Source organism: Leptomonas pyrrhocoris (genome assembly GCF_001293395.1).
Source record: "Leptomonas pyrrhocoris isolate H10 chromosome Unknown, whole genome shotgun sequence".
Classification (NCBI taxonomy): Eukaryota; Euglenozoa; class Kinetoplastea; order Trypanosomatida; family Trypanosomatidae; genus Leptomonas; species Leptomonas pyrrhocoris.
Window position 1 is genome coordinate 1,114,666 of NW_015438360.1, and position 26,576 is coordinate 1,141,241.

At 57.9% G+C, this 26,576-nt stretch overlaps 9 protein-coding genes across 14 annotated transcripts; all 9 read left to right on the forward strand.

The window, feature by feature from the left end:
* Positions 1 to 87: 87 nt before the first annotated feature.
* Positions 88 to 3,562, forward strand: ABB37_02866 (putative epsilon-adaptin putativeAP-1/4 adapter complex gamma/epsilon subunit; the record flags this gene model as incomplete). Of its 2 annotated transcripts, none has more annotated exons than XM_015800009.1 (1): positions 88 to 3,562. In XM_015800009.1, the coding sequence occupies exon 1, from the start codon at positions 260 to 262 to the stop codon at positions 3,560 to 3,562; it is 3,303 nt and encodes a 1,100-aa protein (XP_015661611.1). In that variant the 5' UTR covers positions 88 to 259. The 2 variants fall into 2 exon arrangements, with proteins under 2 accessions (XP_015661611.1, XP_015661612.1); XM_015800010.1 differs by having other exon boundaries at positions 93 to 3,562.
* Positions 3,563 to 3,920: 358 nt separating this feature from the next.
* ABB37_02867 (putative pseudouridine synthase A-like protein) lies at positions 3,921 to 5,015 on the forward strand (the record flags this gene model as incomplete). 2 transcript variants are annotated; one of them, XM_015800011.1, is made up of 1 exon in its annotated part: positions 3,921 to 5,015. In XM_015800011.1, exon 1 carries the CDS (start codon positions 3,960 to 3,962, stop codon positions 5,013 to 5,015), a length of 1,056 nt encoding a protein of 351 aa, XP_015661613.1. In that variant the 5' UTR covers positions 3,921 to 3,959. The 2 variants fall into 2 exon arrangements, with proteins under 2 accessions (XP_015661613.1, XP_015661614.1); XM_015800012.1 differs by having other exon boundaries at positions 3,931 to 5,015.
* Positions 5,016 to 5,996: 981 nt separating this feature from the next.
* Positions 5,997 to 11,406, forward strand: ABB37_02868 (putative protein kinase; the record flags this gene model as incomplete). Its single annotated transcript, XM_015800013.1, has 1 exon — positions 5,997 to 11,406. Exon 1 carries the CDS (start codon positions 6,379 to 6,381, stop codon positions 11,404 to 11,406), a length of 5,028 nt encoding a protein of 1,675 aa, XP_015661615.1. The 5' UTR covers positions 5,997 to 6,378.
* Positions 11,407 to 11,728: 322 nt separating this feature from the next.
* Positions 11,729 to 13,080, forward strand: ABB37_02869 (hypothetical protein; the record flags this gene model as incomplete). Of its 2 annotated transcripts, none has more annotated exons than XM_015800014.1 (1): positions 11,729 to 13,080. In XM_015800014.1, the coding sequence occupies exon 1, from the start codon at positions 11,884 to 11,886 to the stop codon at positions 13,078 to 13,080; it is 1,197 nt and encodes a 398-aa protein (XP_015661616.1). In that variant the 5' UTR covers positions 11,729 to 11,883. The 2 variants fall into 2 exon arrangements, with proteins under 2 accessions (XP_015661616.1, XP_015661617.1); XM_015800015.1 differs by having other exon boundaries at positions 11,880 to 13,080.
* Positions 13,081 to 13,427: 347 nt separating this feature from the next.
* ABB37_02870 (hypothetical protein) lies at positions 13,428 to 16,291 on the forward strand (the record flags this gene model as incomplete). Its single annotated transcript, XM_015800016.1, has 1 exon — positions 13,428 to 16,291. The coding sequence occupies exon 1, from the start codon at positions 13,679 to 13,681 to the stop codon at positions 16,289 to 16,291; it is 2,613 nt and encodes an 870-aa protein (XP_015661618.1). The 5' UTR covers positions 13,428 to 13,678.
* A 777-nt stretch (positions 16,292 to 17,068) lies between these two features.
* ABB37_02871 (hypothetical protein) lies at positions 17,069 to 17,341 on the forward strand (the record flags this gene model as incomplete). The annotated part of the gene is made up of 1 exon (XM_015800017.1): positions 17,069 to 17,341. One exon carries the CDS (start codon positions 17,069 to 17,071, stop codon positions 17,339 to 17,341), a length of 273 nt encoding a protein of 90 aa, XP_015661619.1.
* A 933-nt stretch (positions 17,342 to 18,274) lies between these two features.
* Positions 18,275 to 19,597, forward strand: ABB37_02872 (putative mitochondrial hypothetical protein; the record flags this gene model as incomplete). Of its 2 annotated transcripts, none has more annotated exons than XM_015800018.1 (1): positions 18,275 to 19,597. In XM_015800018.1, the coding sequence occupies exon 1, from the start codon at positions 18,485 to 18,487 to the stop codon at positions 19,595 to 19,597; it is 1,113 nt and encodes a 370-aa protein (XP_015661620.1). In that variant the 5' UTR covers positions 18,275 to 18,484. The 2 variants fall into 2 exon arrangements, with proteins under 2 accessions (XP_015661620.1, XP_015661621.1); XM_015800019.1 differs by having other exon boundaries at positions 18,307 to 19,597.
* A 493-nt stretch (positions 19,598 to 20,090) lies between these two features.
* ABB37_02873 (hypothetical protein) lies at positions 20,091 to 21,643 on the forward strand (the record flags this gene model as incomplete). 2 transcript variants are annotated; one of them, XM_015800020.1, is made up of 1 exon in its annotated part: positions 20,091 to 21,643. In XM_015800020.1, exon 1 carries the CDS (start codon positions 20,159 to 20,161, stop codon positions 21,641 to 21,643), a length of 1,485 nt encoding a protein of 494 aa, XP_015661622.1. In that variant the 5' UTR covers positions 20,091 to 20,158. The 2 variants fall into 2 exon arrangements, with proteins under 2 accessions (XP_015661622.1, XP_015661623.1); XM_015800021.1 differs by having other exon boundaries at positions 20,097 to 21,643.
* Positions 21,644 to 22,256: 613 nt separating this feature from the next.
* On the forward strand, positions 22,257 to 26,095 carry ABB37_02874 (putative ferric reductase; the record flags this gene model as incomplete). Its single annotated transcript, XM_015800022.1, has 1 exon — positions 22,257 to 26,095. Exon 1 carries the CDS (start codon positions 23,168 to 23,170, stop codon positions 26,093 to 26,095), a length of 2,928 nt encoding a protein of 975 aa, XP_015661624.1. The 5' UTR covers positions 22,257 to 23,167.
* Between the last annotated feature and the right edge of the window lie 481 nt (positions 26,096 to 26,576).

Genomic DNA, 26,576 nt, shown 5'->3' on the forward strand with positions numbered 1-26,576 from the left:
TTTCCCCCTTTGGCGGAGCACTGCTTTTTCTGATTCGCTGTGATTCGCTTCTGAAAACCTCATCTTCTTCCTTCTTCCGTCTGCGGTAGCGTAGAGAGCACTCTACCTCACTTGACATCAACAGGCAGTGGCTTTTTGCAACATAGAAGTACTGCCGTTGCACTCGCTGTTTTCTTTTTTCCTTGCTGAGCAGAATTACTACACCAAGAAACGCACGGAAAAGGAAAGATACCACGCCTCCTCTACACACCCCGACGTCATGTCAAAGTTCTATAGCGCAGAGACGCAGCAGGGACACTCGTCGCACTTTGTGCAGTACATCCGCAAAATCGCGGAGGCCTCGTCGAAGCAGGAGGAGGACCAAATCGTCGAGGAAGACCTCAAAGCGTTGAAAACAACACTCACCAGCAGTACGGCGAAAGATGAGGAGCTGCTGAAGGAGTACGCCGTGCGGGCTTACTACGCGGAGCTGATGGGGCATTCCGCTGAATTTGCCTACATCCACTGCATCAACCTCTCATGCCATCACAGGCTCATCTTCAAACGCACCGGCTATCTCGCGACAAAGCTGATGGTGAACCCAGACAGTGAGCTTATGTACCTCATCGTCTCGAGCATTCAACGAGATCTGAAGTCGCCGAACTACCTCGAGGTGTCAGCCGCGCTCACGGCAGCGGCGCAGATGCTACGGCCTGAGCTGATGACAGTGGTGCAAGGAGATCTGCCAGGGCTCATAACACACGAGAAGCCACTGGTGCGGCGAAAAGCGGTCGAGGCGATGCACGCCTTTTACGTCCGCACCGACACTGCCGTTGGCGACGTCGCGGCCTTTCGGCAGGTCCTCTGCGATCGCGACCCCTCCGTGATGGACGCAGCGACGCGGCTGTTGCACGAAGTCGTCGAGCGCAACCCTGAGGCACACCGCGACCTTCTCGACTCCTTCATTTTGATTCTGTCGCAGGTGATTGAGCGGCGCCTGCCGCGCACGTACGAGTACCACCGCACCCCGGCCCCGTGGCTGCAGATTCGTGTCATCCAGCTCTTGACGATTCTGATCGGCGACGATCCCCAGCGAGCGCAGAAGGCGGCGCACGTGCTGGAGGAGGCAATGCAGCGGGCCGACAACGGCAAGCTGATCGGCTTTGCGATTATTTGCGAGCTGGTGCGCACGGCCGCGTGCATTCCACAGCTGCCCACTCTGCTCCGCCTCTCCGCTGAAACCGTGTCGGGGCTGATCACGTCACGCAATCCGAATCTGCGCTGCGCCGGCATCCAGGCCCTGAGCTACATGGTCCGCGTGCAGCCGGAGCTGGCCGCGGAGCATCAGGAGGTGGTCATGAGTTGCCTCGAGAACGCCGACGAGACCATTCGGCGAAAAACAATTTGGTTGCTCTTTGCCATCTGCGACAGCGACAACGTCGGCCCCATCGCGCGACGCCTCATTCGCTTTCTCAGCAAAGTGGGTGACCCGTTCCTGAAGCGTAGCACCACACGGGGGCTGTGCCGGCTGATGGAGCAGTACGCGACGAGTCCTTGGTGGTACATCCACACCATGAACAGCGTCCTCGCCGTGGCCGCGGAATGCGTGTTGCCGGCGACGGTCCAACGCATGTTGAAACTGATCGCGGAAGGGCAAGGGGCCGATGAGGCGGCCGACACCAGCTTTCGCATTCGTTGCGTGGAAACCTACTTTGCCATAACTGGAGGAGGTGCGCTGCCAGCTGGTGCCGGTGAGGGACCGCCAAGTGCCATAGCAGCAGCGCGCTCGTCACATGCGGATTTGGAATGCAGCGGGAGTGGTGGGGTCGGCAGCGCGTCCGGCAACTCGTCCGCCGTTCCCGACGTGCTACGCCGCATCGGTGCGTGGGTGATGGGCGAATACGGCTTCCTCACCAGCAAAATCAGCGGAAAAATGTTTCTCGACCGTCTCTGCGACTTGATGGAGCAGACAGAGGACGGCGAGACCCGCTGCTGGATCCTGATGGCAATGATGAAGGCGACGGCTCACACGTCCCCATCGCAGCGGGCATCTTCGCCCGGCGGCGCAGGCGTGTCGGACTATGCCGACGACATCGTGGCACAGTATCAGGAGAGTCGTTGCATCCCGCTGCAGCAGCGGTGCTACGAATTTGCGGCACTGCGCCAACAGCCGGAGTTGCTCCGTCGCGTGCTGCCGAAAGACGGTTTCTGCGAGGCGATGGAGGTCGATCCGGAGCTGCATTTCCTAGACGCCTTCATCGAGACAGCGGTGGCGCGTGGGGCGCAGCGGTACAAACAGCCGGCAGATCTGGCAGCATTACGACAGCAACAGGTCACCGCGTCCGCGCTGCAGGCGGAGTCGGCGCTGCGCACGGCTGCCTACGTCCCTGTACGTCCCACTGAGATCCGGCCTGTGTGGTCCTCTTCTTCCTCGGCACCACCACTGAGTGGAGAAGCGTCGGCGGCCACCGCCTCTGCTGCTGCTGCTGCATCTGTTCCTTCCTTACTTGGGCAGGCTGGTGTTGACAGCTCCATTGCCCGTGCGAATGCCGGTCTCGCGCAGAGCGTGCTGCAGGGCAGCGAGAAGCTTGTTCTGCGGCCCACCGCGACAAAGCGCTGGGGTGCGCAGAACCTGCGGGAAGTGGCGGCGGAAGAGGAGGAGGTGCACCTGCAAACCGCGGCGGCCGTGGCGGTGGGTGGTGGTGGTGTTGTGTGGGGCGCAGACGCGGCAGAACCGACAGCTGCTCCTTCGAGCTCGACGGCTGCGGCCGCGGCAGCATCACTGCAAGGGGGGAGCGCGTTCGAGAAGGCAGGCGGGGTACATGACGATGGTGACAGCGGTGCTGTAAGCGGAACTCCAGCAGCAGCGGCAGGTGCGACGGGAGGGATGAAGCCGGTGTCCGCAAAGAATGCAAAGTTTATCCGTAGTATTTTCGGTGGTGGTCGTCGTAAAGGTGGTGATGCCGCGTCCTCCGCCCCGAAGACGTCATCTGCTGATCCGCACACCGTTGCAGCCTCCACGTCGAAGCAGTCCACTCCAGCACCGCCACCGCAATCAAACGTGGTGATGGATTCGCTGTTTGCGACCGACGTCGCCTCTCCCCATTCCGTCGCCTCCCCAGTCTATAGAAGGTCCGACACGCCACTTGACTGGTTCATCAGCAACCCCACTGCCCGCTCTTCGTTGCGAACGACAAAAACCCCGCCAACGCCCAAGTCTGCGCTGCTGTCCGCCTTGCAGCCCGTCAACTCCTCCTTCCACACGGAGCAGTTCGGACGCCTCTGGCAAGTCATGGGTGCCTCTGGCGAGCGGAAAGAGCAGCTCCGGTTTTTCGACATCTCCTCCTACGACACCAGCAACGGGTTTTTGCAGCAGCACCTTCTACGTGCGTGCTCGATGTCGGTGGTGCAGATAATCGGCAAGGAGATCATCGCGGCTGCCCAGTACACCACGGAGAGCGGCAAGGAGGAGTACGTGCTGGCGCACCTCAATGTGGTCAACTCGACCACTCTGAGTGCGATTGTCCGTTCGTCGCGTCGGGAGCTGAGTACGGAAGTGCTTCACGCGATGAATAACACGTGAATTTCCGCGGTCCCGAACCGAGAAGGCAACGAGAGCTGTAATAGAGATGGATGAGGGTGTATCAGCGGGCGTGTACATGCTTCTGTAGGACTCATTCATATATAGTCTATTTTGTGGGAGTTCTACATCCACACATACACACACGAAAAGAAGCTCGCTAGTTTTGTCTTATTGCCTCGGCGGTATTTGTCCAAGGCAAGCAAGAGCCGCGCCGTCCGCAGATTGCGGAACCTTTTTTCTCTTCTCGTGCTCCTTCAGCCTTTTACTCCGGAGAACTTGCCACAGCAGCGTCCTTTCTAACTCTCTCCATTCCCCCACCACCACCTTCTCTTCTATTCTTTGTGAACACCACTAAAACAGTATTTTGTAGCCCGAATCCTTTTTCATTGTGTGTGCCATGGAAATGTCAGCAGCGGCGTCATCGGGCATGCCAGGCACCACGACGAGCAACAGCGCAACCAACAACGCAAGCCCCCATTCCCCCTCTTCTTCTTTACCGTTAATCCCTCGCACGCTAGGCGCCAACAAGAAGAAACTGGAAAAGGCCTTCTTGTTTGACCGCTACCCCAGTCGCAAGATTGCGCTGCGCCTCGCCTACCACGGCCATGTCCACGACGGCTTGGCAAAACAGAAAGAAACGGACAACACCGTTGAGGGAATCGTCTGTGATGCGCTGCGCCGTGTCCGACTCATTCCAGAGGACGGCCCGCACAACTTCGGACGTTGCGGCCGCACCGACAAAGGAGTCAGCGCACTCGGTAACGCCTTCTCCCTCACTGCACGCGCGTCCTGTACCGCCGATGCGGCCCCGCAGCTGCCACCGCTTGATTACTGCAACATGCTGAACAACGTCCTCACTCCGACCATTCGCATTGTCGGCTTTGCCTACGTCGACGACGCCTTCGACGCGCGCTTCTCGTGTGTGAGCCGCACCTACCGCTACTATTTCTGTCATCGAGGGCTGAACGTCGCGGCGATGCAGCAGGCCGCGGCGCACCTCATCGGCACCCACAACTTCCGCAACTTCTGTAAGATGGACGTTGTAAACGTGAGCAACTTCACGCGCACTGTTCTCACCGCCGAGGTTTGTACCAGCGCCGACCTGCCGGAGCTTATTTCGTACTTTGAAATCACCGCGAACTCGTTCCTGTATCATCAAATCCGGTGCACGATGACGGTGCTTTTTCTTGTCGGTCGCGGTGTGGAGTCGCCCAGTGTGGTGCCAGCCCTGTTGGAGCGTGGCGACTGCAAGCCGGCCTACCCGTTGGCGGACGGCACGCCGCTGGTTTTGTGGAACTGCGGGTTCGCGGGCCTGCAGTGGCAGCTGTCGCGCCGCGCGTTTTTTTGCGGTGGAGCAGGAGCTGCAGGATATCAGCGTTGCGTTGTGCATCCGCGCTACTGCCGCTGCGGCGATGCGGCACCAACTCTTCCGCTGGTACGAGGACACCGTTGACGTGTTCACGCGCGAGGAGAGAGGGAGCGACTACACGACGAGTAGGAAAGCAGCGGAAAGCGGGCGAATGCTTCTGCTCCTTCGAGTGCTGTTGTGCAGCACAGTCCATCTTTTCTTCGCCTGGACAGTTGGGCCATCACTGGATGTGACTGGACAGAGGCGGGTACGCAAACGCAGATGAAGGCCCGCAAGCGCGACCTGCTTTGCCATCTACGGTGTGACGGCTCGCCAGAGAAAAGAGCAGATGCGACGAAGACTCCATCCACCTCGTCCGCTGGTCATGCCGATGCTGAAGTGACTTCCCCAATAGCTCAAAACTACGTTCCGCTGCTGGAGCGCGAGACGGAGCGCACCTTTGAGCAGGAAGTGCGCGACTTGAGCGACAAGAAGCGGGCACGATATGAGGTGAATGAGGCGAAGAAGGCTGCAGGGACTTCCCAGCACACTGTCGAGGGGGGAGAGGAAGTAGCAGATGAAGCAGCTGAGTAACCCGATTTTCCTGTGCGTGTGTCAGTTAAAGTAATTACACCTCCGCTGTATGAACTCTTTGTTGATAGCACGACATCCTCTTCTACATGTTCTGCCTGTTCGTTGTTGTTGTCGGCTTTTCTTTCCGGCTCTTCAGACGGTGACACCTCCCTTTCTCACATTTAATGACACGCACTATAATGCCGTAACACTACGTATACTATACAATATATATAGCATGTGCCTCCTTTTAGTTTTCTGCCTGATGTGCCTGTTTCGCGTAGCGGGGTCAGCGCCAACGAGCGTGAAGAGAGTGACAGTGCTAGCTCCTTCTCAGAGGGAGAGACCTTAGGCTTGTAAATGACGCTCAATCGCCGTAAAGACGCGTGGAAACTGATGCCTTCTTATTGGTGCGGTGGCAGTACTATAATTACATTCCCCCTCCCCTCCCTCTTCGTCACGATTCTTTTCCAATGACCGTTGTGCATCTCACCACATCTGCATCCGCATTTCAGGATTATTAAGGCGCAGGGAGGCTCTTACGTGCCGCCCAATTTTCGGAGAGTTTCCAACACGAAATCAATTAGGCTTTCTGCCTAGGATTTAAGCCAGCACTCACAGCGTGCAATATACCTTCGCTCTTCCATTCACGCTACCCTTACGGCACCAAATACGTGCCACTAACCTTTATTGCGATTTCTGTTGCCAACACATCTATCTATCCATTGTCTTCGTTATACAGCTCATCATAACTGGCTGTGCGACTCACGCTGTCCAGTTAGGTGTTTTTCCACGTACATCGCACGAAGACCGCGTTTAATACTCTCTGTTACTGTTATCCTTCTTATTAAAGTACTCGGTTTCGCTCTTTCTTCTTAAAGAAACGCTAATAAAAATGGAAGCACGTTTGTCGGCATCAACCCGGAACGGTTGGAACGAGGCACCTTTGCTTCTCGCCACAGATGTCGCCGGCTCGCTGCACTGCTACGTCTATGCAGCCGGTCGCTCCCCCGCGCTGCATCATCTGTGGACGCGCAGGCTCAATGAAATCGCAGAGGGTGAGTCCGCTGCAAGCGAAGGCGAGGAGGAGGACGAGGACGAGGACGAGGACGAAGGTATTCAGCACTCGCAAAAGAAATCCGCATCAATTGCGCGAAAACGAAGAGACGCGTCGGATACGGGTGGCTTTCAGTGCGTTGTGTCTACGCGATTGAGCCGACTGCAGTCACTCTCTTCCTCTCACGAGCTTCCCAATGCTCCCGCTACTGGTCATCCTTGGAGCCCCGCAAGAAGCCGTTCACGCATGGAACAGCTCTCTTCCGCGTACATGTCGATGGACACCAACGTCTTTGACGAAGTCAGCACCTCCACAACCACTGCGATCTCGTCGTCGTCGTTGCTGCGGCGATCCGCGTCAGGCAGGCGTTTGGGCGGCAATACACAGCAAAGCAGCCCGGTGAGGCCCGCAAAGACGACGTTTGACGCCTCCAATAGCCGGAGAGTGCGCAACGTCGTTGAGAAAACTGCTGGCGTTTCATCTGCCAAGACGCCGCCCGTCTCGTGTCCTTTCTGTGCCTCTGCCCATCTCTCGCGTTGTCTGTCGACGGAAGAGAGTGGAAGTCTCCCAACGGTCGACGCCTCGCCGCCTGTCAATCCAACCACCACATGTGTAAATGAAAACGCAAGAGGCTTCCAGTGCTCCGACTTTATGGCCCGCGTGCCAGATCCTTCCTTCTCGAGTGCATGGAACGCCGCAGACGGACCCGTAGCGTCGTCGTCGAAGGATGTGCACAGCAAAATCGGTGCTCCACCCGCAAAGGAATCTACTCAAGCAGCCACGCTGACGCCGGGCGGTGAAATCAACTGGTACTGGCGGTGCTCTCACGGTGCGTTTCGTGACGCAACTGGCGCCGCGCATCCCGAAGAAGAGGGTGAGGAAGGAGAAGAGCTGTCCGCCTACTCACCGCATACGTGGATGTCCCTTCCAGAAGCCGTGCACTGCTGGAACGGACGGTGCTGTCGTCGCCACCGCCTGCTGCTTCTGCGCAAGATGGAAGAAACGTACCAGGAGCTCGACCTTTTCACAGGGGAGCTGCTGAGAGAGACCGGCTTGGCATCCGACCTCTTTGCTACCGCATCCCACACGTCCATGAACAGCACCTCCACGAAGGAGAACGCTTCGTTGTCCGGCTGTGGCGCTGCTGACAGGTCATTTTCCAGTACGCTATCATCGCAGGCACGCGGTGGCCCTGCGGCGGTCTTGTCCCTCACGACTCAACGATTCCAAACTGTTGTGGTGCAAGTTCCTCTTTCTGCTCCTGTTCCAGCGAGTCACAAAGGAATCAGAAAAGGAACGAAGGCCAACTCGGCATTGGCACCGGGGCAAGCAGCGGCAGCTGCGACTCCGATCTGCCTGCTGAAGTTGGCAGCACCCACGGTGCGCTTTGCGGCAACGTGGTACCCGCCTGAGTTGTCTGCCGCTGGCACGGACTCATGTGTGCAACGCAGCGAAGACGAAGATGAGGAGAGCGAGGAGTACGCCTCCACGGCCTCGCCATCCACAGCAGTGCTGCATCTTGCGTCGACACACGGCCGACGCGCAGGTAGCAGCAGCGGCAGCAGCAGCAGCAGCCACCACAGTAGCACGAGTGCGTCCGACATTGACATGGACGTTTTATCGGGTCGCAAGCGGTTGCCTCCGCAGCATCACTTTGCACGCGTCGTGCGCAGTGATAGTGTGAACTCGGCGTCCGACGCAAAGCCGGCCCCACCATCCACGAACACGATAGGTGACGCAATCGAGGCAGGCCCAGCAAACACGCACGGCGGGGGAGAAGCGGAGGTGGACGTTCCTGTGCGCTGCGGCCGTGGAGGCGAGATTTACATGGCAGCAGATGTGCGGTGTGGACAGGATACCTGCCCCGCCGACGAAAAGCCGACAGCCCCACCACTTCTTTTGCAGCTTCCTCTCCCGCTAGTGCAGGCAGTCTGGGTGTGTCCTGCCTCGTCTTCTTGCGTTCGGAGAGGCGCCACGAGCGGTGCGGAAGAGGCAGTCGATGACAGTGACGGCACATCGTCGCAGGAGGCATCCGCCTCGAGGGCCGTCAGCACCCCACTTCCGGTGACCATTCGCACCGTACCGTGGGTGACAGAGCACGCCTGTGCGCTGCGCACGGTGCAAGGTGTGAACGGTGCACGCTCTCCGGTGAGGCCGGGCTACTCCAAGGTGAACTCGGACCCCACAACGAAGACATCCACCATCGCTGCAGGGTCCACACTGCACGGCTTCCTCTTGCAAATGGCGCGCACTGCGGGCGTGTCGACGCGGTCTTTTCCGACCACCGTCGGCTGCCCGCAAATCCTACGGGAGCTGTCCGCGCTGGACGTGCTGCATGGGCGAGAGGGCAACACCACAAAGCATTCCCACCGCGGCCGTCGCCCCCTTTCCGCCGTTGACCGCAACTTCGTCGTGGGAGACGATGCGGGGGATGAAATCACTTCGCATCGCCACGTGTCGTCCAGCAACACCACCGAGACGTGCGTCCGCACCGAGGAAGAGCGACACGGACACCCGTACCCGAGAGCACACGTGCAACTCGCGGCGCGGAGAGGCGCACACAACAGCGGCGAGCAAAGTCGTTCCTCCGTCTCCTCGCTGACGGATGACATGAGCATTACGCACCGCATTGCACCGCTGCCGCCGCACTTCGTCCCTGCCTCAAGCTTCTTCGACGAGAACTTCGAGCCGCTCACGGTTCTCGGCCGCGGCGTCGGTGGGGCTGTGCTCCTGGCGCGTCACCGCGTCACGGGCGTCTTCTACGCGGTGAAGGTTTTGGTCGCCCGCGACTACGAGAGCGAGCGCGACATCTTGCAGGAGGTGCGCGTCCACGCCATGCTGGAAAACAAGTACGTTGTCCGCTACCACGCTTGCTGGTCGGAGGTGATCACGGCAATACGCGCCCAGCAGCTCGCCTTCATCGGCGTCTGCCACCCAAACGAGGCGAATCTGTCACGTCATCCGCGTCTGCAGGCGGCGACGCCGACCTCCGCACGGCGTAGCGGCTCCTTCGGCCTCCCACCGCGGGCCCCGCACGCCACCTGGGCTTCAGAAGACGACCTGACTCGACGTGCCAGTGCGGCGCGGGTGCGCAGTGCCCCTGGTGGGTGGGACCGCCTCACCCTCCCCAACTACTCCAGTGTGTTGCTCATTGGCAGCGAGTCGGCGAGTGAGTCCCCGTCGCCCGTGACGACGGTGCGACGGCCCAGAGCGAGGTTGCACAAGGCGCTGTGGAGCTCCGCCGCGGTGGACGAGTACGCAGAGGACGAGGAAGATAGAGAGGACGATGTCGTCAACGACCGCAGCCACCGTGCTAATGATGATGACACGGCACGAGGACCTGAGAGCTCCGCGTCCCCAAATACGCTGCGTCGCAGACAGGGGAGTTGGGAAGGGCATCATCAGCCGAAAACAGGTTCGGAGCCCGGTGAAGCTCTCCACGATGCTTCCGCAAAGCACGGAACTGATGTTTCACACGACAAGCGATCGTCGCATGAAACATCAGGCAGCGCAGATGACTTCGACAGGACCTCCTCGGCTTCGTCTCGTAGCGACGAGTCAAGCGACCCAGAGACCGGAAGTGGCGCGCAAAGCAGTCGTGGCGAGGACCACACCATCATCGGCTCTCGTGTAGTGTTTCTGCAGATGGAGCTTTGCCAAGTGACGCTGGCGCATCATCTCTCCTCACGCCCCTTCATCAAGCGGATTGAGAACTTGATCATCCTGCTACAAACTGTCGCCGGCCTGCGGTACCTGCACAGTCGTGGTGTCCTTCACCGTGACCTGAAGCCGACAAACGTGTTTATGGACTACCGGTGTCAGTACGACTCCGTCGTGCACAGCCCAAACTCGTCTAGCACGAGCAGCAGTTTAAGCTCCGAGGACGGGCGGCGAAAGAACAAGGGATGGGCGATGCCGTCCGTCATCTCGCTGCATCAAAGTGGGAGCGCAGTGAATATGTTGTCGCGTAATTCATCGCTGGGTGGTGAGTCCACAAACCACAACTCCAGCCCATGCACAGCGCTGTCCATCCACCGGCAGAGCACCTTCCCTTTCAAGCCGAACGGTGCCACTTATGGCAATGGAAATGCGAGAAGTTTAGCCAACTTTTCCTCTGCGATGGACCCCGTGGCGGCCGTCCGGCGTCACACAAATCACTCTACCTCGGACAATTTGCCTCCTTGGAGCGACGGGCGCAGTACGTTGGACGTTGTGATGCGCCCGGCGCATCAAGACGCCGCTGCTTTGCTGCATGAACGTTTGGCGAGGCGGCCACCACCACGCTTGCCCCGCAAGCAGGAAGACGCAACACACACCGCGACGTCGCAAGCTGCACATGCAGCAGCTACAGAGCAACGTTCTGCTGATCACCTGTTGCAGTCCAACGAAGGGCGGACGTTCCTCCAGCACCTCGCCAGGTGGCTGTGTCATCACTTTGTGCAGGTGCGCCTCGGCGACTTCGGCCTCGCGAAGTTTCTGCATCAGCAGGACATGCACGTTGACGGCTTCGTGTCGATGAACGCGACGAACACCGTCGGCGTCGGCTCTCCTCTCTACGCCAGCCCGGAGCAGCTGAAGGGCAATCGATGCACCGCCGCCTCCGACGCCTTCTCCGTTGGCGTCATGATGGCAGAGATGTACCTGCAGCCGACGACGATTGCGGAGCGGCTGACGGTGCTGCGCGAGGTGCGCGATGGCGCCTATCACGACGCCGGGCTGATGGCCCGCTACCCGGAGCTGAAGCTGGTGCGCCGCCTGACCCTTACCCTGCCGGAGGCCCGCATCTCGTTGGCGGCCACGCAGACGGCGCTGAAGGCGCTGTTGTTGAAAGCACTGCAGGAAGAGGTCGATCTCCACTATGCATAAAGTGCAGCGTCTGTGCTCTCTTCTTTTTTTAACTATTTTGGTTCTGGGGTGTGATGGATAGGAACGATGCAGCTTTGTTCTACTCCAGATTGTCACTGCTAGCCAACTAAGGAAATCACTTGTATAAGCATAATAATAATAGTCGTCATATATATTTTGATTGATGAGACGCGCCGCGAAGTCGCACACGTATACATGTCCGCTCAAAGCAATCGTCATTGAGGGTTTTTTTCCGGTGTGTGTGTGTGTGTGCAGCTTATCGTGTTCAGACCTCCTCTACCTTGTTCTCGGTTCGCCTCCGTTCTTTTTCGTTGTTGTCGTCAGTTCAGACTTTGGCCGGTGTCGCGTTAGTGAACGCGGCATACCACGCTCGCCTCGTCGCGACGGATTCTCCTCTATGATTCTGCATTCGGCATCTTTATTGAAGCGACATCATTCTTTTTTTTTCCCACTCACCTTTCACGTATATGTATAGTCATGCGGCGGTGGATTTCTTTAGGAGGGTGGTGCGGCCCCTCCCTCATGTTGACAAAGCTGGGACTGCGCCCCGCTGAAGAGGCGTTGCCGTTTGACATGGCACGTTGCACCTTCGACGGCCTTGTGGAGCTAACCACCAACGGCTTCACCTCCTCCGCCTCTTCGCCGGTGTCGTCGTCGTCGAGTCCCCACACGGCTCACGGCTCATCACCCACCACCTCCGCTGCGACGTATGCATTTCCACGCGGAGTCCTCGACGGCTTCTTTCCGGTGCCACGGCCACCACATCACGCACAGGTCGCCAACAATGCGGCGACGTTCACGTTTACCCCTGACCCGGTGAGTGTGTGGTTGCTCTTCCGCAGTCAGCACGCCTGCTTCACCCATTTTGACCTCAACAACCCAGACGTGCAGCACGAGTTTCGTCGACGGATGCAAGTCTGGGACACGCTGCTGAGCCCGCATGGAAGCCGCCACGGCGAAGGCGCAGCGCCACATCGTCCCGTGACGTTTGTTCGCACCGCCATCGCCGAGAATCCATCGGACGAGATCGAAATGCTGCCACGGTTTCACAGCGCGGTCCGCCGCCGCACGAACGGCCAGCTGCCCTTTCGGACAGTGTTGGTGGTACACGACCAGGCAGAGACGACGCAACCACTCTGCCGCTTTCCGCAGGAAGCGTCGGCGCACCAGTCACCGTGCGTGGTGTGGAACATTACACGGCAAGCGGCATCCTCCGCAGCGGACGGTGAACCTTCACTGTTAGACCAGTGCCACGACGGCTATCAAACCATCCTGACGACGATGTGCAAGGAACAGAAGTGGCGTTCGCTGGACGCCTCGCTGCCGTCCTACGAAAACTACATGAAATCGCGCGGGAAGGCGTTCAAGCCGTATACGGAGCTGAGCCGTGTTGCGGGTGTTCCGGCGATCCGTGGCACCTGCACCGGCTTCGGCTCTACCTTTTCAGCTGCTCTGGGTCGATGTGTGCATTGCGGGTGCAACGACGGCCACGCGGTGGTGGCGGACAGGTTTGACACGCAGCGGCCGTGGAGGGACGAGGACCTTGACGAGCTTCTCACCAACTACGCCCTGCAACGCTGCGACGAGGTGGCTGCGGTGGAGGCGACGGCGCTGAAGCAAAAGCGAGGGGCACACGAAACCTGGCGGAAGCTGCGAGAGATGCTTTCCGACTGAGGTCGAAAACAGTCATTTTACATCTCCACTTATTTCTTGTTATGGTTTCATGTTCAGGATTGTGATGCAACGCTTCGCGTTAGCGTTACAGAAAACCCTGCCTGTTTCGTAAAACTTTGAGGCAACGAAGGACTTTATTCGCTCCCTGCTCCCGAGAGCTATAATCAATTCTGTTCTTCCTTTTCTTCATCTCCGCTCGCTGCAGGCTTGCCATTCAATCTGTTGAGATGCTCGGGTGGTCTCCCTACCGCTGAAGTTCCCATTGCCTGCATCGTCTTGTTGGATGCTTCTCTTTTCCTCTTCTTTTTCAGTTTGCACACACACACACACACACACACACACACAACAGAATTCATTAGTTCTTCTCCGCATTTGCTGGCTCGTCAAACAGCCGATACAGCTGCCTTCGTTGTTTGCTGCCAACTCAACTATTTTCATTCACCCCCTTAGCATCTATCAATAAGGTGGCTGTTTTTTTTTTCCCGCTCTCGCCTGCGCTATCGAGGACCCCTGTATCGCACCTCTGTTGCTCTTCCGCTGATCCCTTTTTGGTTTCTCTCTTCCCATCCTCCCGTCTCACATTTCGACTCGCGAGATCATGATGGCGTCTTCCGGCACGCGGGTCTTTCTCTCGTCGTGGCTGGACAAGAAGATGGAGTGGCGCTTCGTGTACGAGCACCGGTTCTTCATCTTAGACGGCACCCGGCTCAGCTATCGGCTGGAGGAGCACAGCGCTGAGAAGCGCTTCGGCACCATCACCTCCTTCGAGCCCTTTCGAGAGAGCGCCAAGGAGGAGACGGCAAAAGGCTACTGCTTCACCGTCTGGTTGCTCGAGGGCGGCTCGTGGTATCTGCGCGCGGCCACAAAAGAGATCTACGACAGCTGGTTTCGCGCGATCATGACCGTTTTGGTGCCCTCCGCGAATCCCTCGGTCGCCCCCAGCGAAGGCGAGGGCGGGGACGGGCAGCACTCCCGTGTGGCGTCGAGTATTACGGAGGCGTCTGCGATCACCTCCGGCGGGCCCTCTTCGCAGCCCCTCGGGAACGAAGGCATCGGACGCAATCCAGGCGGCCGCCACCAAACGCCGGTGCGGAAAGCGACCGAGGAGCAGCCAGACCCCTCCAATGGCGGCACGCCTGGTCGCATCAACGGAGTGCACAGCCCCGACGGCACGTCCACTGCTGCTACTGCTACTACGGCCGCCTACACACACGCTGCGGACATCTCGGCCAGTGCGCAGGACACCGTACTGCTCTCTTCAATGGTGGAGAAGGAAAAGGCCTGGCGTGGGCAGTGGAGGCCTCGGTATATGGAACTGCGCGAGGGCCGGCTACTCATTATTCGCAGCTCCGCCGCCTCTGCCTCGGAGCGTCAGCGGTACGTCGTGGAGGCTGTGGACCCGTCACCGATGACTGCCCAGGCAACATGGATGCTCATCAGCACCAGCACCGGCGACCGCTTCTGGGTGCGCTTCGGCTCCGTCGAGGAGCGCCAACGCTGGGTGACCGTCTGCGGCCGGTTGCTGCTGGCGGAGTGCTCGTGGCACTGGACGCCGCTCGCGGAGGACGACGCAGGTCGCTCATGGCGCCTGCGGCAGGCCACCAGCGGCTCCTACGACGACCTGCATGTGCACTACCATTGTGCAACAATGGTGCCGTCCTTCAACAACGAGGTCTGGTGTCCGTCGCTGTTCGTTTTTGGCGGCTGCGAGCGGTGGTGCAAGTCCCTCTTCAACCCACAAGCACGCGCCTTTCTGCCCCACACAGATGCCACGTACACCAATGGGCGCCTGGCTGCGATGGAGCTCGCCGGGCCGCACCTTGTTCGCCCCATCCAACCCGCGCCGTTTAAAGAGGCCCCCCACGCCTTGGTGCGGCCCCTGCCCCGCTACGGTGCCACTCTCACCTGTCTCCCCGTTGCTGCTCCACGCCCTGGTGGTGCCCCGCTCACGAAGATGACCGAGGATGGCGATACGAATGGACGTACAGAAGGAGACGCCGGTGACGGAGCTGTGGCTGCATCCGCAACGGAGTTGCTGGGTGCCCGCGTGGTGCTGCTGGGCGGCCTCACCGGCGGCGGCTACCAGCCCCCTGCCACGGAGCTGTGGAGTGTGTGGCGCAGCAAGGCGGCCTGCGCGCCGGGGGTGGAGTTACGCTGGGGGCGGCAGGACTTGCCTTCCTACGAGCTTCCGAACCTGGCCTTTCACGACGCCGTCTACGTGTCATGGGGGACGCACGCGCCATCACAAGCCGTGTCGACCGCAGCGCAGCCGCACGACGGCTTTTTGCTCGTGACGGGCGGGCTGGACGTGGAGTACCGCTGCAGGGCGGAGTGCTACGCGGTAGTGTGGAACTATGACAGCAGCAGTGCAGAAGCGGCTTCGACGGACGCAGAGGAGCGCGCGTACACCGCCCTTCCTACGGCATACGCCTTTGGCCAGCTGCCCGGGCCGCGCGCGTTCCATCGCATGGCGACTCTGGAGGACGGCACGGTGGTACTGGTGGGTGGGCGCGGCGTGGAGAACGCACCGGCGGCGCCGTCAGTGCTGACGCTCGCGCCGGAGGTGTGGCGGCGCGCGGCCAAGTCGTGGTGCCCTCCTCCGCCCGCTCCCTCCGCACCCGCCGAAGGCACTCCGCACGCCCCTGTCGAGCCAGCATCACACAAATCAGAGAACTGGTGCTCCCTTTCGAGTGAGGAGGATCACGCGCCGCACAGCAGAAAGGATGAGGGCGATGACGACGACGCGGATGCAGACGCACCAGCTTCGCAGTGGCGGCGCGCCCACTTCGACGACACGCCGCTACGCAGCAAAGACAATTCCGCCTCCACAAGCACGGCGCAGCAGCTGGTGAAGACCCTTCCCAGCGAAATGGGCGATGTGGCTGTCGCGGCGACGGGCAGCGGAGGGCGTGTCGTGGTGATGGGGCAGGTGACGCAACCGCGACAAGACGTCAAACTGTACCTGCTCGACTTTGAGCCGGTGCGTTCTGCGTCGAGTAAAATCAGCGCGGGAGAGCAGTTCCCGCCAGGAACGCGCCGTGTGCGTTGTCACGAGGTACTTTTGTTTGTTGGGGCGGTGCCGAATCGTGTCGTTGGCATCACACTGCACGTTTTCAACGGCTACCTGTACGTGATTGGCGGCTGCACGGTGGACAAGTCCAAAACCGACTCGTATAGTCTGTGCGGTCCGCTTCGAATTCTACTGGAATAACGCGCGCTCGCTTTCCCTCTCTTTTGCTTTGAGTAACACAACTTCTAGCAATGCAATGTCATCATTCGTTGTTTGACATCATACTCCCTCGGTTTTTCTTTTTCATTACTGTTTTTCCGTGCTGGAAAGGATCTTTTCTTTCTCTTCGCGGTGCAATTTATCGGTTACCCCTTTCATTTGGAGGGGGGGGGGAAGATCTGTTGTTGTCGTGCGTGTCGTAGTGCGAAGACGGAAAGAGATGATACATGTATTTCTGCACTGCTTCGTTTTGCTTGATGTGCACCTCCTCGTCTTTGCACGGAACACTCGAAGATACCTGTTAAGCAAAGAAATTTCATTGTGTGTGCTGTTCCACAGACGTTCCTGAGCAAACAGCAGATCGTTTTTGGTGAGCCATTTAGCGCACGGTCAGGTCTGGGACACGCGAGATACGTTTCAGAATGGTATATCGTTGAAAGAAAGAAACACGATGATGCGTCCTCTATTTGCTATTGAAGCGATGACCTGCGTTGCACCTTAAACGCTCGACACAATCTGCGCATCGTACGTTGCTGTATGTGTTGTGTTCTCTTTTCAAATATATACATTTTTCTGCATTTCTCTCGTACTTCTGCCACCTCCCTTTTTTCTTCCGATCAGGAACCTCTTCTTCCACTCTGTGAATGCTCATAGACGTTATTCTCTTCAGAATGGCACGCGATAAAGCGAATGAATAAAAGCATAGTTCGAAGGCCTCCATCTTTACTACCGTACTGAGATGTTTCTGGCTCAAAACCTATGCGAGACTCACGTGAATTGGCATCCGACGTGTCTTTTGTTTTCTGCTCCTTTGCCTGTCTTGTGCTACAGACTCAGTATAGCCGGTTTCCGTCGCACGTGCGCTGGAAAAAGGCAACAACAGCGTGGCACATTGCGGTTTCTGTGGCTCCTTGCATCACGTTCTGCACAGTTCGAAGGCCATCATCTTTTATACAAAGTAAGATGCATCGGTTCAAAGTCTGTGCTAGACTTCACATAAGTGCCCCACTGAATTGTTCTTCGTTGTGCTGACTTGACGAATCGCATGTACTCCGCAATCAAGCAACCTTCTTTTTTGGGGGGGAGTGAAAGCCATGTGCACAGGATGATCGATATCTTTGAATGTTCCTCGATGGTCTCTGACTAGCCTTCACGGGCGAGTCACTGAAATGAGAAGCTATATATATGAACCCTTTAACTCTGATGACAAGCGTGTCGTAGACGCATTGGCGTGGCGTCGGTGTATTGTGAAAAGGCGGAGTAAGAGTCGAGTAAATAGTCGGCTGTCGTTCTTGATCTTGAAACTGCGTATGATGATCTTTATCTTTGAATGTTCCTCGATGGTCTCTGACTAGCCTTCACGGGCGAGTCACTGAAATGAGAAGCTATATATATGAACCCTTTAACTCTGATGCTGCCGCTGCGCCGCTGCTGAGCGTTTGGTGTGTTGCTTTGGGGTGAAAGGTGTGGAACACGGATTGATTTCGTGGGTTGTTGGTGGTTTGTTACCTTTGCCAAAACACCGACGCCTGCTCCCTCGGTGGAAGTGGGATGGATGTGTTTCATGTGAACTGCGTGGAGGCTTGGTGCTGCTCTTTTGTATTTGTACCTGGTGCTTCCCGCGCCCAGCGGAATTGAAGGCGCTGAAGAGGAAATAGGCTGGTCAGTCGGTTTTCCATCGCTGAGCCACCATCAGAGTCGCTCTCTTTCACCTTCCCCGATCAAAAGGAAAAAATTACTGTTTGGAACCCTGTCTCGGAAGCGCTCACAAGAGACCACAAGAGCAAGGAATTTGTTTGTTGACCTGCCATTCATCCCACGTGGATTATTGTGTTGGCGTTTCATTGGAAGCAGCAGCTCTTCGACATTGCTTGGAACCTTTGAGCGCTTTATTATATTCTTGTTATAGGTGTTATTTCCTACTGTTCATCTCATTTCCTCTTCTTCTTCTCACGTGGTGAATGCAGCTTGAACTTACTCACACGCCGGTGCATCGAAGGCTTCGCCGCATACTCCTTTTTTCTTTTAATCAACGCGCTACAGCACCTTGTCTCTCCTTCTGCCATTCGAATTGCAGTCTTGTCGTCGTTCTTTTCCTCGAGAGTCGATATCGCCGCCGCAATTGGGTATTTTCCCTCCCCTCTCTCCCTTTTTTTTTTGGTGGAAAAACCTGCGATGGCGGAATCGTCCTGGCTGCGTTCTGTGCTGGCGCTAGTCGCCACCGTGCTTTGCCTCACGATGGCGGTTGTTCCCGTCCTCACCGCTGCGGCCGCCACGTACGCACCGCCCCCCTTTCCTTCATTTGAGAAGTTTTTTGCGCAACAGTTTCGCGTCAGCGTGATGACGCAATCGTATGGTGTCTTCAACGCCTCCCTGCGCATGCGCGGCTCGATGAACTTCCCGGAGCGGGTGCAGGGGGAGCTGATCCCGCTGGGCGTGCCACGCCTCAATTCAGACACGCAGACCCCTCTTCCCCACTTTCAACGCGTGCGTAATGTGGAGGACGACAAGCTGTCCGACCTGCCCGTCACCTTGCCCGGAAAGAAGGACGCAAACGCAGCCGCGAGCGGCGAGGAGGAGCGTCCGTCGCTGTTTGCGTTGGACCTGCAGCTGCTCCACAGCGACTCGCCGCAGGTCAAGGCGCAGGTGTACTACCTGCCCGCCGAGGTCATGGCACTGCGCTCGCAGCGGGAGGCGATGAGCGAGGGCTCCGTTGCCCCTGCCGCGACGGTGGACTTCGCCTTCCGCGTGGAGGCTCGTCAAATGAGCAATAACCCGCTGAGCGACACGGCGGCGCTGGCGCGTGTGAGTGCGGCGACGATGGCGACGGGCAGGCAAAAGGCGACGGAGGCGGTGACCGAGGCAGGTGAAGCGACCTCCGCTGCTGCTGCTGCTGCTGCCCCCGAGACGGTGTCGAATGGCGACGTCATCTTCCGCTGGATCACCGAGCACGAATTCTCGGCCGTCTTTTTTATTCCTGTCAGGTCGGCGGCCGACAAGGACGGCGCGGCCGCGTCGCACCTCGAGCGCGTGTGGGTCTACGGCTACACCGCGCCCTCGCCGGACGTGTTCGACCGCAAGCAACGCCAGGTGCCGTGGTACCAAAAGTATGTGATGCTTAGCGTGGCCTTGGTGGGCTTTGTGGTGCAGATCATTTCGGGATGGACAGAGGGTAAGACAAAGGCATTAAACGCGGTGGAACTCGAGCACCGCCAGAAGATGCTGAAGGAGGAAAAAATGGAAAAGGCGCTGAAGGAGCAAGGGCGCCAGAATAAGAAAAAGAAGTAAACTGCTTTCTGGAGATGCATTTCCTGGCATATTGTGTGTGCGTGTGTTGTTGTGGTTGAACGCCTCCTTGTGCGGTATGCGCGCGTGATGAACAGAACACCCACACGTCGGTGCCTCCACTGGGGCTCTCTCTTTTCTTTCTTTTCTGTGAGTGGAACTTAACGCTAACCAAAAGGTGCTGAATAGGTCACTCAACATCATGGCAAACGTACTCTCTGGAAAACGTCCTTTTCCCGTTTGTATACGACAGGCTGTATTATCTTTTTCAAGCTCTAGAAGCGCCATTGCCGACTTCTTGACTTCCACGCCCCATAGAAAGAGAGAGAAAAGTTACGCAATGCTGTTGCGAAGGTTCTGTGCGACTGCGTTGATCTCGATGCAAGGCAAAACAGCGCGTGTGGGGTGCCACTTCAAACTCAACACTTTTTCTCTTGCTTATTCGCGTTCTTCTCATAATGCTCTGCAATACGGCTTTTGATCAAATCCTAACAACAGCAACAGCACAAAGAGACCGCTCGGCGGACACTTGAATACACAGAGGAGAAACGTAAGCCGTTTCGCATGGCCTCGAGCTCGCCTCCGATCATCCTCTACGCCAGCAGCGCCGCCACATATGTTTGCGAGGCGGGCGATGTGCAGCCTACCTACCCCTTCCTGCAGCCCTTCACCGAGGAGCTTCTGCGCACACTTCCGTCACCCCAAGCTGCCGCGGCTTCCTCGCCTCTCGGAGACCGAAGCGCCTCACCCACGAATCAATGCACGGCAACGCTACGCCGGCATCTACTCCCTCTCCTACACGATCGCACTCTGTTCCTTGTACTTCCCCTCTCGAGCAGCGCCTCCTACAAGGAAGAGTGGGTTCGCTTCTGCTTTCACGAGGAGGTGCACGTGCGCCGTCTCGTTGTCCTGTCCGACACCGTCGCCGATAGCTTTGCGTGTAACCGCACCCCATGCGTTGTGCTACACGCCTCACTCAACACCGTGAGCGTGAGTCGCGTGGAATCTGGCTGCTCGACGCGGTATGGCAACTCTCACGTCGGTGGGGTGCAGGCGCTCTGCAGCGGCGGCGAGGCCACGACGGCGAGGCTGGCTGAGCGCCTGCCAGCTGTGGCGGCTGCCATGGCGATACATAACGCCGAGAGAGCTAGCGGCAGCGACGAAGAAAACGAAGAAGAGGGAGAGGACGAAGATTACGTGCCAGCTGGTGGTCCTTCACCAGACGAAGAACTAGGGATCGACTTTAGCGATGCGAAGTATCGAGATGCGCTCATTCACGCCTTCGGCTACAGGGCTTATCGATCGGTCATCGTGGCTCCCCAGCAGCGACGTCTGGACGCGGCATCGAGGTCGTCGGTGAAAGGAAAAGGAAAAGGCAAGGGAGGTGGCCGCGCACAGCGACGGAGCCGCGCGTCGTGCCCTTTGCTCGATGAACTGCGGCGTGCCTATCCGCGAGAGGTACGAGAAGCACCGGGACAACTGGAGAAGTTACTCGCGCGCGTGGTGCAGGGCGACGCCGTTGCCTCCTCCTCTCATGGAGAGACGGAGCCGTGCATCTTGGCGGGGGAGGCGTTAGCGGTGCCGTACGTGCGGCAGCTCTACGCCTTTGTCATTCGCCGCTGCGGAGGTGGTGTGTGGGAGGCGGTGGAGATGGAGCGGAGGGCGAGGCAGCGGCGGCTTCGCTCCAGCCAAGGCGAGCGCGGTAACGCGGATGGCTCCGGTGCGCCTCCCCAAGAAAGCGACGCAGCACCGGTCGATCCAGAAAAGAGCAGCTCAGTGCCGATGGTGAAGCGGGTGCGAAGAGAGACGAGCAGTGAGCGAGACAGCGGCTCCGACGAGGGCGAGAGCGACGACGAAAGCGACGACGACGGCGATGTGTGGCTCCATCTGCAGCCCATTCCACTCCCCTCTGCCCCGTGGTGGCTCCCGCTGCTCGGCGCCTCGGTCACGAGTCGTCTGCCCGATAAAGACCTGCAGCGCGCCGTCATCACTGAGGAAGAGGCACGGGAGTCAAACGGCACGGTGGTGCACTGGAAAGTGCTGCTGTGACTGAACGAAAGCCATGGCACGTCTTGCGTGTGTTCGAGCGATTTCTTTCATTGCGTTGCTCCCGTTATTGAAATATTGAAGAAAAAAAACGGCAGCTTTTTCTCTTCTTTCCCCCCCCCCCACCACCATGTCCCACGCTTCCCACTGTCGACGGTGCATTACCATACTACGGTGGCGTAGAAAGTTCTGCAGCACAACCACGTGGGCGGCGCCTCAAGAAGGCCTTTACCGTTTTTCTGTTGTCCCTCATCACTTTCCTATTCTCTGCTGCGTGTCGTCACATCGAGTACCTTTAAATCTGAAGCGTTAAGATGGAGTAATTGAAAGGTGCCGCCGTTGCTTCACTGCCGCAGCAGGCTACCGTAGCAGCGACAACCGAAGGGCAGCTTCATTGCCCTCGAAGACTCTCCAAAGCAACGCACGAATGAACGAAAAGAACGCGCGTGTTGTGTGTTGTTTTTTTTTGCTGCTTTGCCGTGTTGCACACCGGCAGCTCACCTGAAAAGCTGATTACTTTATTAAAACTCTCCTTCTCTTTCTCCCTTTTCTCCTTTTTTTCTTTGGAGTTTCTTTGATTGTGTGTTCTCTTACCGCTTTGGGGTTTCATCATTGCAGCGAACTCGAGCAAAGCTGCTGTCCTATTGTGGTTGAGCCTCCACGAGTAATCTTCGAGCCTCAAGTCGCCCCATCAACAAAGCAGAAGGCACACATATTTTTTGTTTTCCTTTTCCTTAGGTAATTCTCAGCATACACCTTTCCCTTTTGGCAGAAAGTAAGGTAGGACGCGAGCCGTGTCTTCGTGTTGCTCGTACGAAAACGAGGATAACATCATATATGTGTTTTCCTTTCGGGTGGTGCGTTTACTCCGCGTAGCTGCAACGATATGCTGCTTTCAGTAATACCAATCTCTCTCTACTATTATTATTATTATTATTATTAAAGCAGCGTAACACTTTTCTTTTCACACTCTTCTTCTTCTTTTATTTTTGTATGTCATCGGTGCAGCAGTAGTATGTTGTTTTTCTCTAATCGTATACCTTTTTTTTTGTTCCACACTCCTCTGGTTCTTCTGAGCTGCTAACGATAGTGATACCGCCTTGCACAGCTTGTTTAGTTTTCTTTTAGTTCCCTCGCTTTCTTCCAAATATTTCCCAACACTGCTTTTTCGAGCTTGCCGGCTGGCAGGTCCATCAACTCTAACTTTTTTCTTCTCGTCTTCTAGTTATTACCCTGCTTTGGAAAAAGCTCTCTTTAGTGTTGTGGGAACGCGTTCGATTTTTCCGCTGTCGTTGAACGCGAGGTTGCCAACACGCTTTTGTATATTCCTCAACAATAAAAACCGTTAGAATACCAGCGTGGGATAGCTTACGACGCAACAACGTGATCGCAGGTAGAGCCTTCTGCTTTCGCTTCTCCTTTTAAGAGCCAATTACCTTTTTTGTTTGTTTCCTTTCAACTATTGCTCTCACAAAAACTGTGATACTCTACGGCAGCAGCGTTAAATTTGGCACTTCTCGAAGGAAAATGGAGAAAACGGGTGGAGAAGTCATCGTGATGCGGGTGATGCCCATCCCAGTGCAGCTCCGATACCTTCTCTCGGCTGCCCTCGTCTGCTTCATACTCTCTGTCACTGGTCTGTATCTCTGGGAGCAGATGCCGCTTAACAAGGATACGCAGCCCGGCCTCAATCGCACCTTCGGCTACACCGGCAGCGGCATCGTAGGCGTTATTCTCCTCTTCTCGTTTTCTACGGTGTGGGTGGTGCTCCTGTACGAGAGCTCGCAGCTGTTTGTGCGCTACGCCTTCCTGCCGCAGCACGCACACGATCAGGCGAAACGTCTTCTGTGCGTCGCCCTCTCCATACAGGCTGTGCTAGGTCTATTTCTTCTCATCTGGTCGTCCGTGCTGCTGCACAAGCTGGGGCGCGAGACAGCGAGCTGCGGCGTCATTTTCTGCTTGGGTGTTCAAAAGCACTTTGAATTTGCCAAGACTCGTGGGGCCAGTTTCAACTTCCTCGTTGGATTTATGGCCTTCTGCACCCTTGTCCCGCTGTCGTGTGTGATGTGGTACCGCGTCTACACGCTGTGGCTGCTGCAGAAGGCCTTCCGCGCCGTCGGGACCAGCGAAGGCGTTCACTCAACGATCGCCGGCGACTTTGCCGTGAACCCCTCCGACAAAAACGGTGGAGAGAGCCACAGCGACGCTTCCATTTTGGTTGCGAACACGAGCACCTCTTCCCCGGGAGAGGGCAGCGCCTGCGCGGCCACTTCCGCCAACCCCATGGCGAAGCCTCCGAGCATACGCACGTACGCGGCCACGCCGTGGAAGAAGCAGCTCTCGCGCATCATCGGGCTGTGCCTCGGCATTGTTGCGTGTGCGCTGTTGACGTTCTGGCTGCCCAACGATCCGCGCCGCTTTCACCCCGCAAACATCGCGCGCTTTGCAAATTTGACCATTTCACGAACTCAAAACACAAAGACGTCGGTGGTGCCTGAGATGCCGTACGCGTGGTTCCGCACCGGTCAGATCCGCGTCTCGCAAGACCTCATTCTGAAGCTCTTCCCCGGCAACGTCTTCTTCTACGTGTACCTGCTCTCGCTGGCGATCATCGTGTTTGTGCTGCGGCAGACGCAGACGGGTCGGTACTGGATGCAGCGCCGCATCCCGCGCTGTGCGTGCTTCACGTACGGCGAGGCAGCCTTCATGGCGGCCACGGCGTGGCTCGTCCTCTTCTTCACCATCTACTGGGTGCGGGACCACAACTATAAGAATGCGTGGGGAAACGGCATCAACCCAAAGATGCTGAAGTGGCCCGAGCGGTGGGGTCGTGGGATGGGTCAGCTCGCCATCCTCTTCCTGTCGCTGCTGCTGCTGCCTGTGGGTCGGCAGTCCGTCATTGTGACGGTGCTCGGTGTCTCGCGCGACGGCCTGCTGTGGTTCCACCGCGCGGTGGGCTACTGCATGCTTGCGGCAACGCTGGCCCACATTACCATCTTCTATTACTCCTTTTATGAATACGGGCTACTTTGGCACAACCTCTGCTTCTTGCCCATAACCATCGGAGAGGCGTCCGTCATAAACGACTTCACGACCATCGCAGCGACGTGGACGACGTGGTTCCTGCTGGTGGCGATGGGCATCTTCAGCCTGAACGCGATGCGGCGCCGCTTCTACGAGCTCTTCTACTACGCGCACCTCGGCGCCACCTACATGACGCTGCCCATGATGATCTTCCACGCGTCGGCGGGCTGGATGTACATGCTGCCGGGGCTGACGCTGTTCCTGGCGGACCAGCTGGTGCGGGTGTGGCAGCGGTCGGCGGTGGTGCGTGTGGTGCACGCGCGGACGATCAGCGAGGACACGGTGGAGCTGGCCTTCTCGGTGCCCGGGCGGTGGGACATGCGCTGCGTGCACCCCGGCCAGTACGTGCTGGTGTGCGTGCCGGAGCTGACGGCGCTGCAGTGGCACCCCTTCACGCTGACCAGCGTGGTGGACGAGGACGGGGCGGCGGACGCGGGCGGCGTTGCGGTGAGCACGACGGGGACGGTGTTCTACCTGCACATCAAGTCGATGGGGCCGCTGACGTGGACGGGGCGGCTGTACGACATGGTGCGGAGCGGGCAGGTGTTCAGCGTGGGCGTGGAGGGCCCCTGCGGGACGCCGGTGGACTACAGCCGCTACGACGACATCGTGCTCGTCGCGGGCGGCATCGGCGCCGCGCCGTGCGTGTCGGTGTACGGGTCGCTGCTGCGCGCGCACATGCGGAGCGCCGACGGCGCTGGTGTGCCGCGTGTGCGGATGGTGTGGAGCACGCGGTCTGCGTCGCTGGTGGGTGCCGTGGCAGACATGCTGCAGCTGCCGGTGTCGTACCGCGGCCTCGTGCGCACTCCGCAGCGACGCAAAGGGAATTCGGGAACCACTGCGAATGCGCCGTCAACGCGCTCCTCTGTGCCAGCTGTCCTCCACACGGAGACCACGGTGGAGGTGCCCGCATCGCAGAGGGTAAGAAACGAAGACTTTGCGCTGGACGTGTACATTACACGCAGCGGCGAACTGGCGAAAGTTGCCCTTCTGGATCATGAGATGCGGGAGTTGAGCGCCGCTGCCGCTGAGACTCAGCTTTCCGCTCCAGGGATGCTCGCCGAGCGCCTGAGTGGCAAGGCCCGGGAAGAGGTGGAAGAGGAGGAACTGGTTATGGAGCGCGCGGCGCCGCAGCAACCGCCAGTGCCAGCAGCCGTGAATCGCGGTGCTCGGCTGCGTGTGTTTGAAGGTCGTCCAGATCTGCCTCTCGAGATACGTAGTGCGTTCCTGAACCCCGCAACTAACGAGATGGACGGGGATGCGATGCGCAAGCTGGTGCTTGTTTGCGGTCCGGAAGGAATGGTGAAGGATGTCGTAATTGCTGCAGCTGAGATCGGCGTTGCGGTGCACACGGAAGAGTTTCTCTTCTAAGACGTGCCATACCTGCTCCTGTGCGCACATGCACCGACGCACTTCGACCCTTTTCTTCTTCTTCTCGAGAGTACGTAGGCGTGCGCGCGTAATTTCTTTTCTCTTTTTTTATTGTTTGAATGCTTCTCTCCGGTCTCGTTAAGTGTCGCCAAACGCAGCCCTCAGTGACCCGTTGGGTCTTTGGCACGACATGGCGCAGCTTGTGGCTGCACGTCACGGACACTATCAGCTCACCGTTTTTCAACCGCAAGCTATCGCTTCGTGTTTGGGTGCGCTGACAAGCTCCTCACTTACGCTTTTCGACGCAGCGAGTCACTTCTTCGTAATGGCAAACCTGATGCAGATTTCAGTAAACAGGGTTTTTTGTATTTTCAATCGACGCAACGACAGGTTCTTACCCAACTACACACCTATCAAAACTGCGCTGCACCGCATTAGTGCTTTTTTTAAAAATAAAGTACTAACGATAGAACAGATGGAG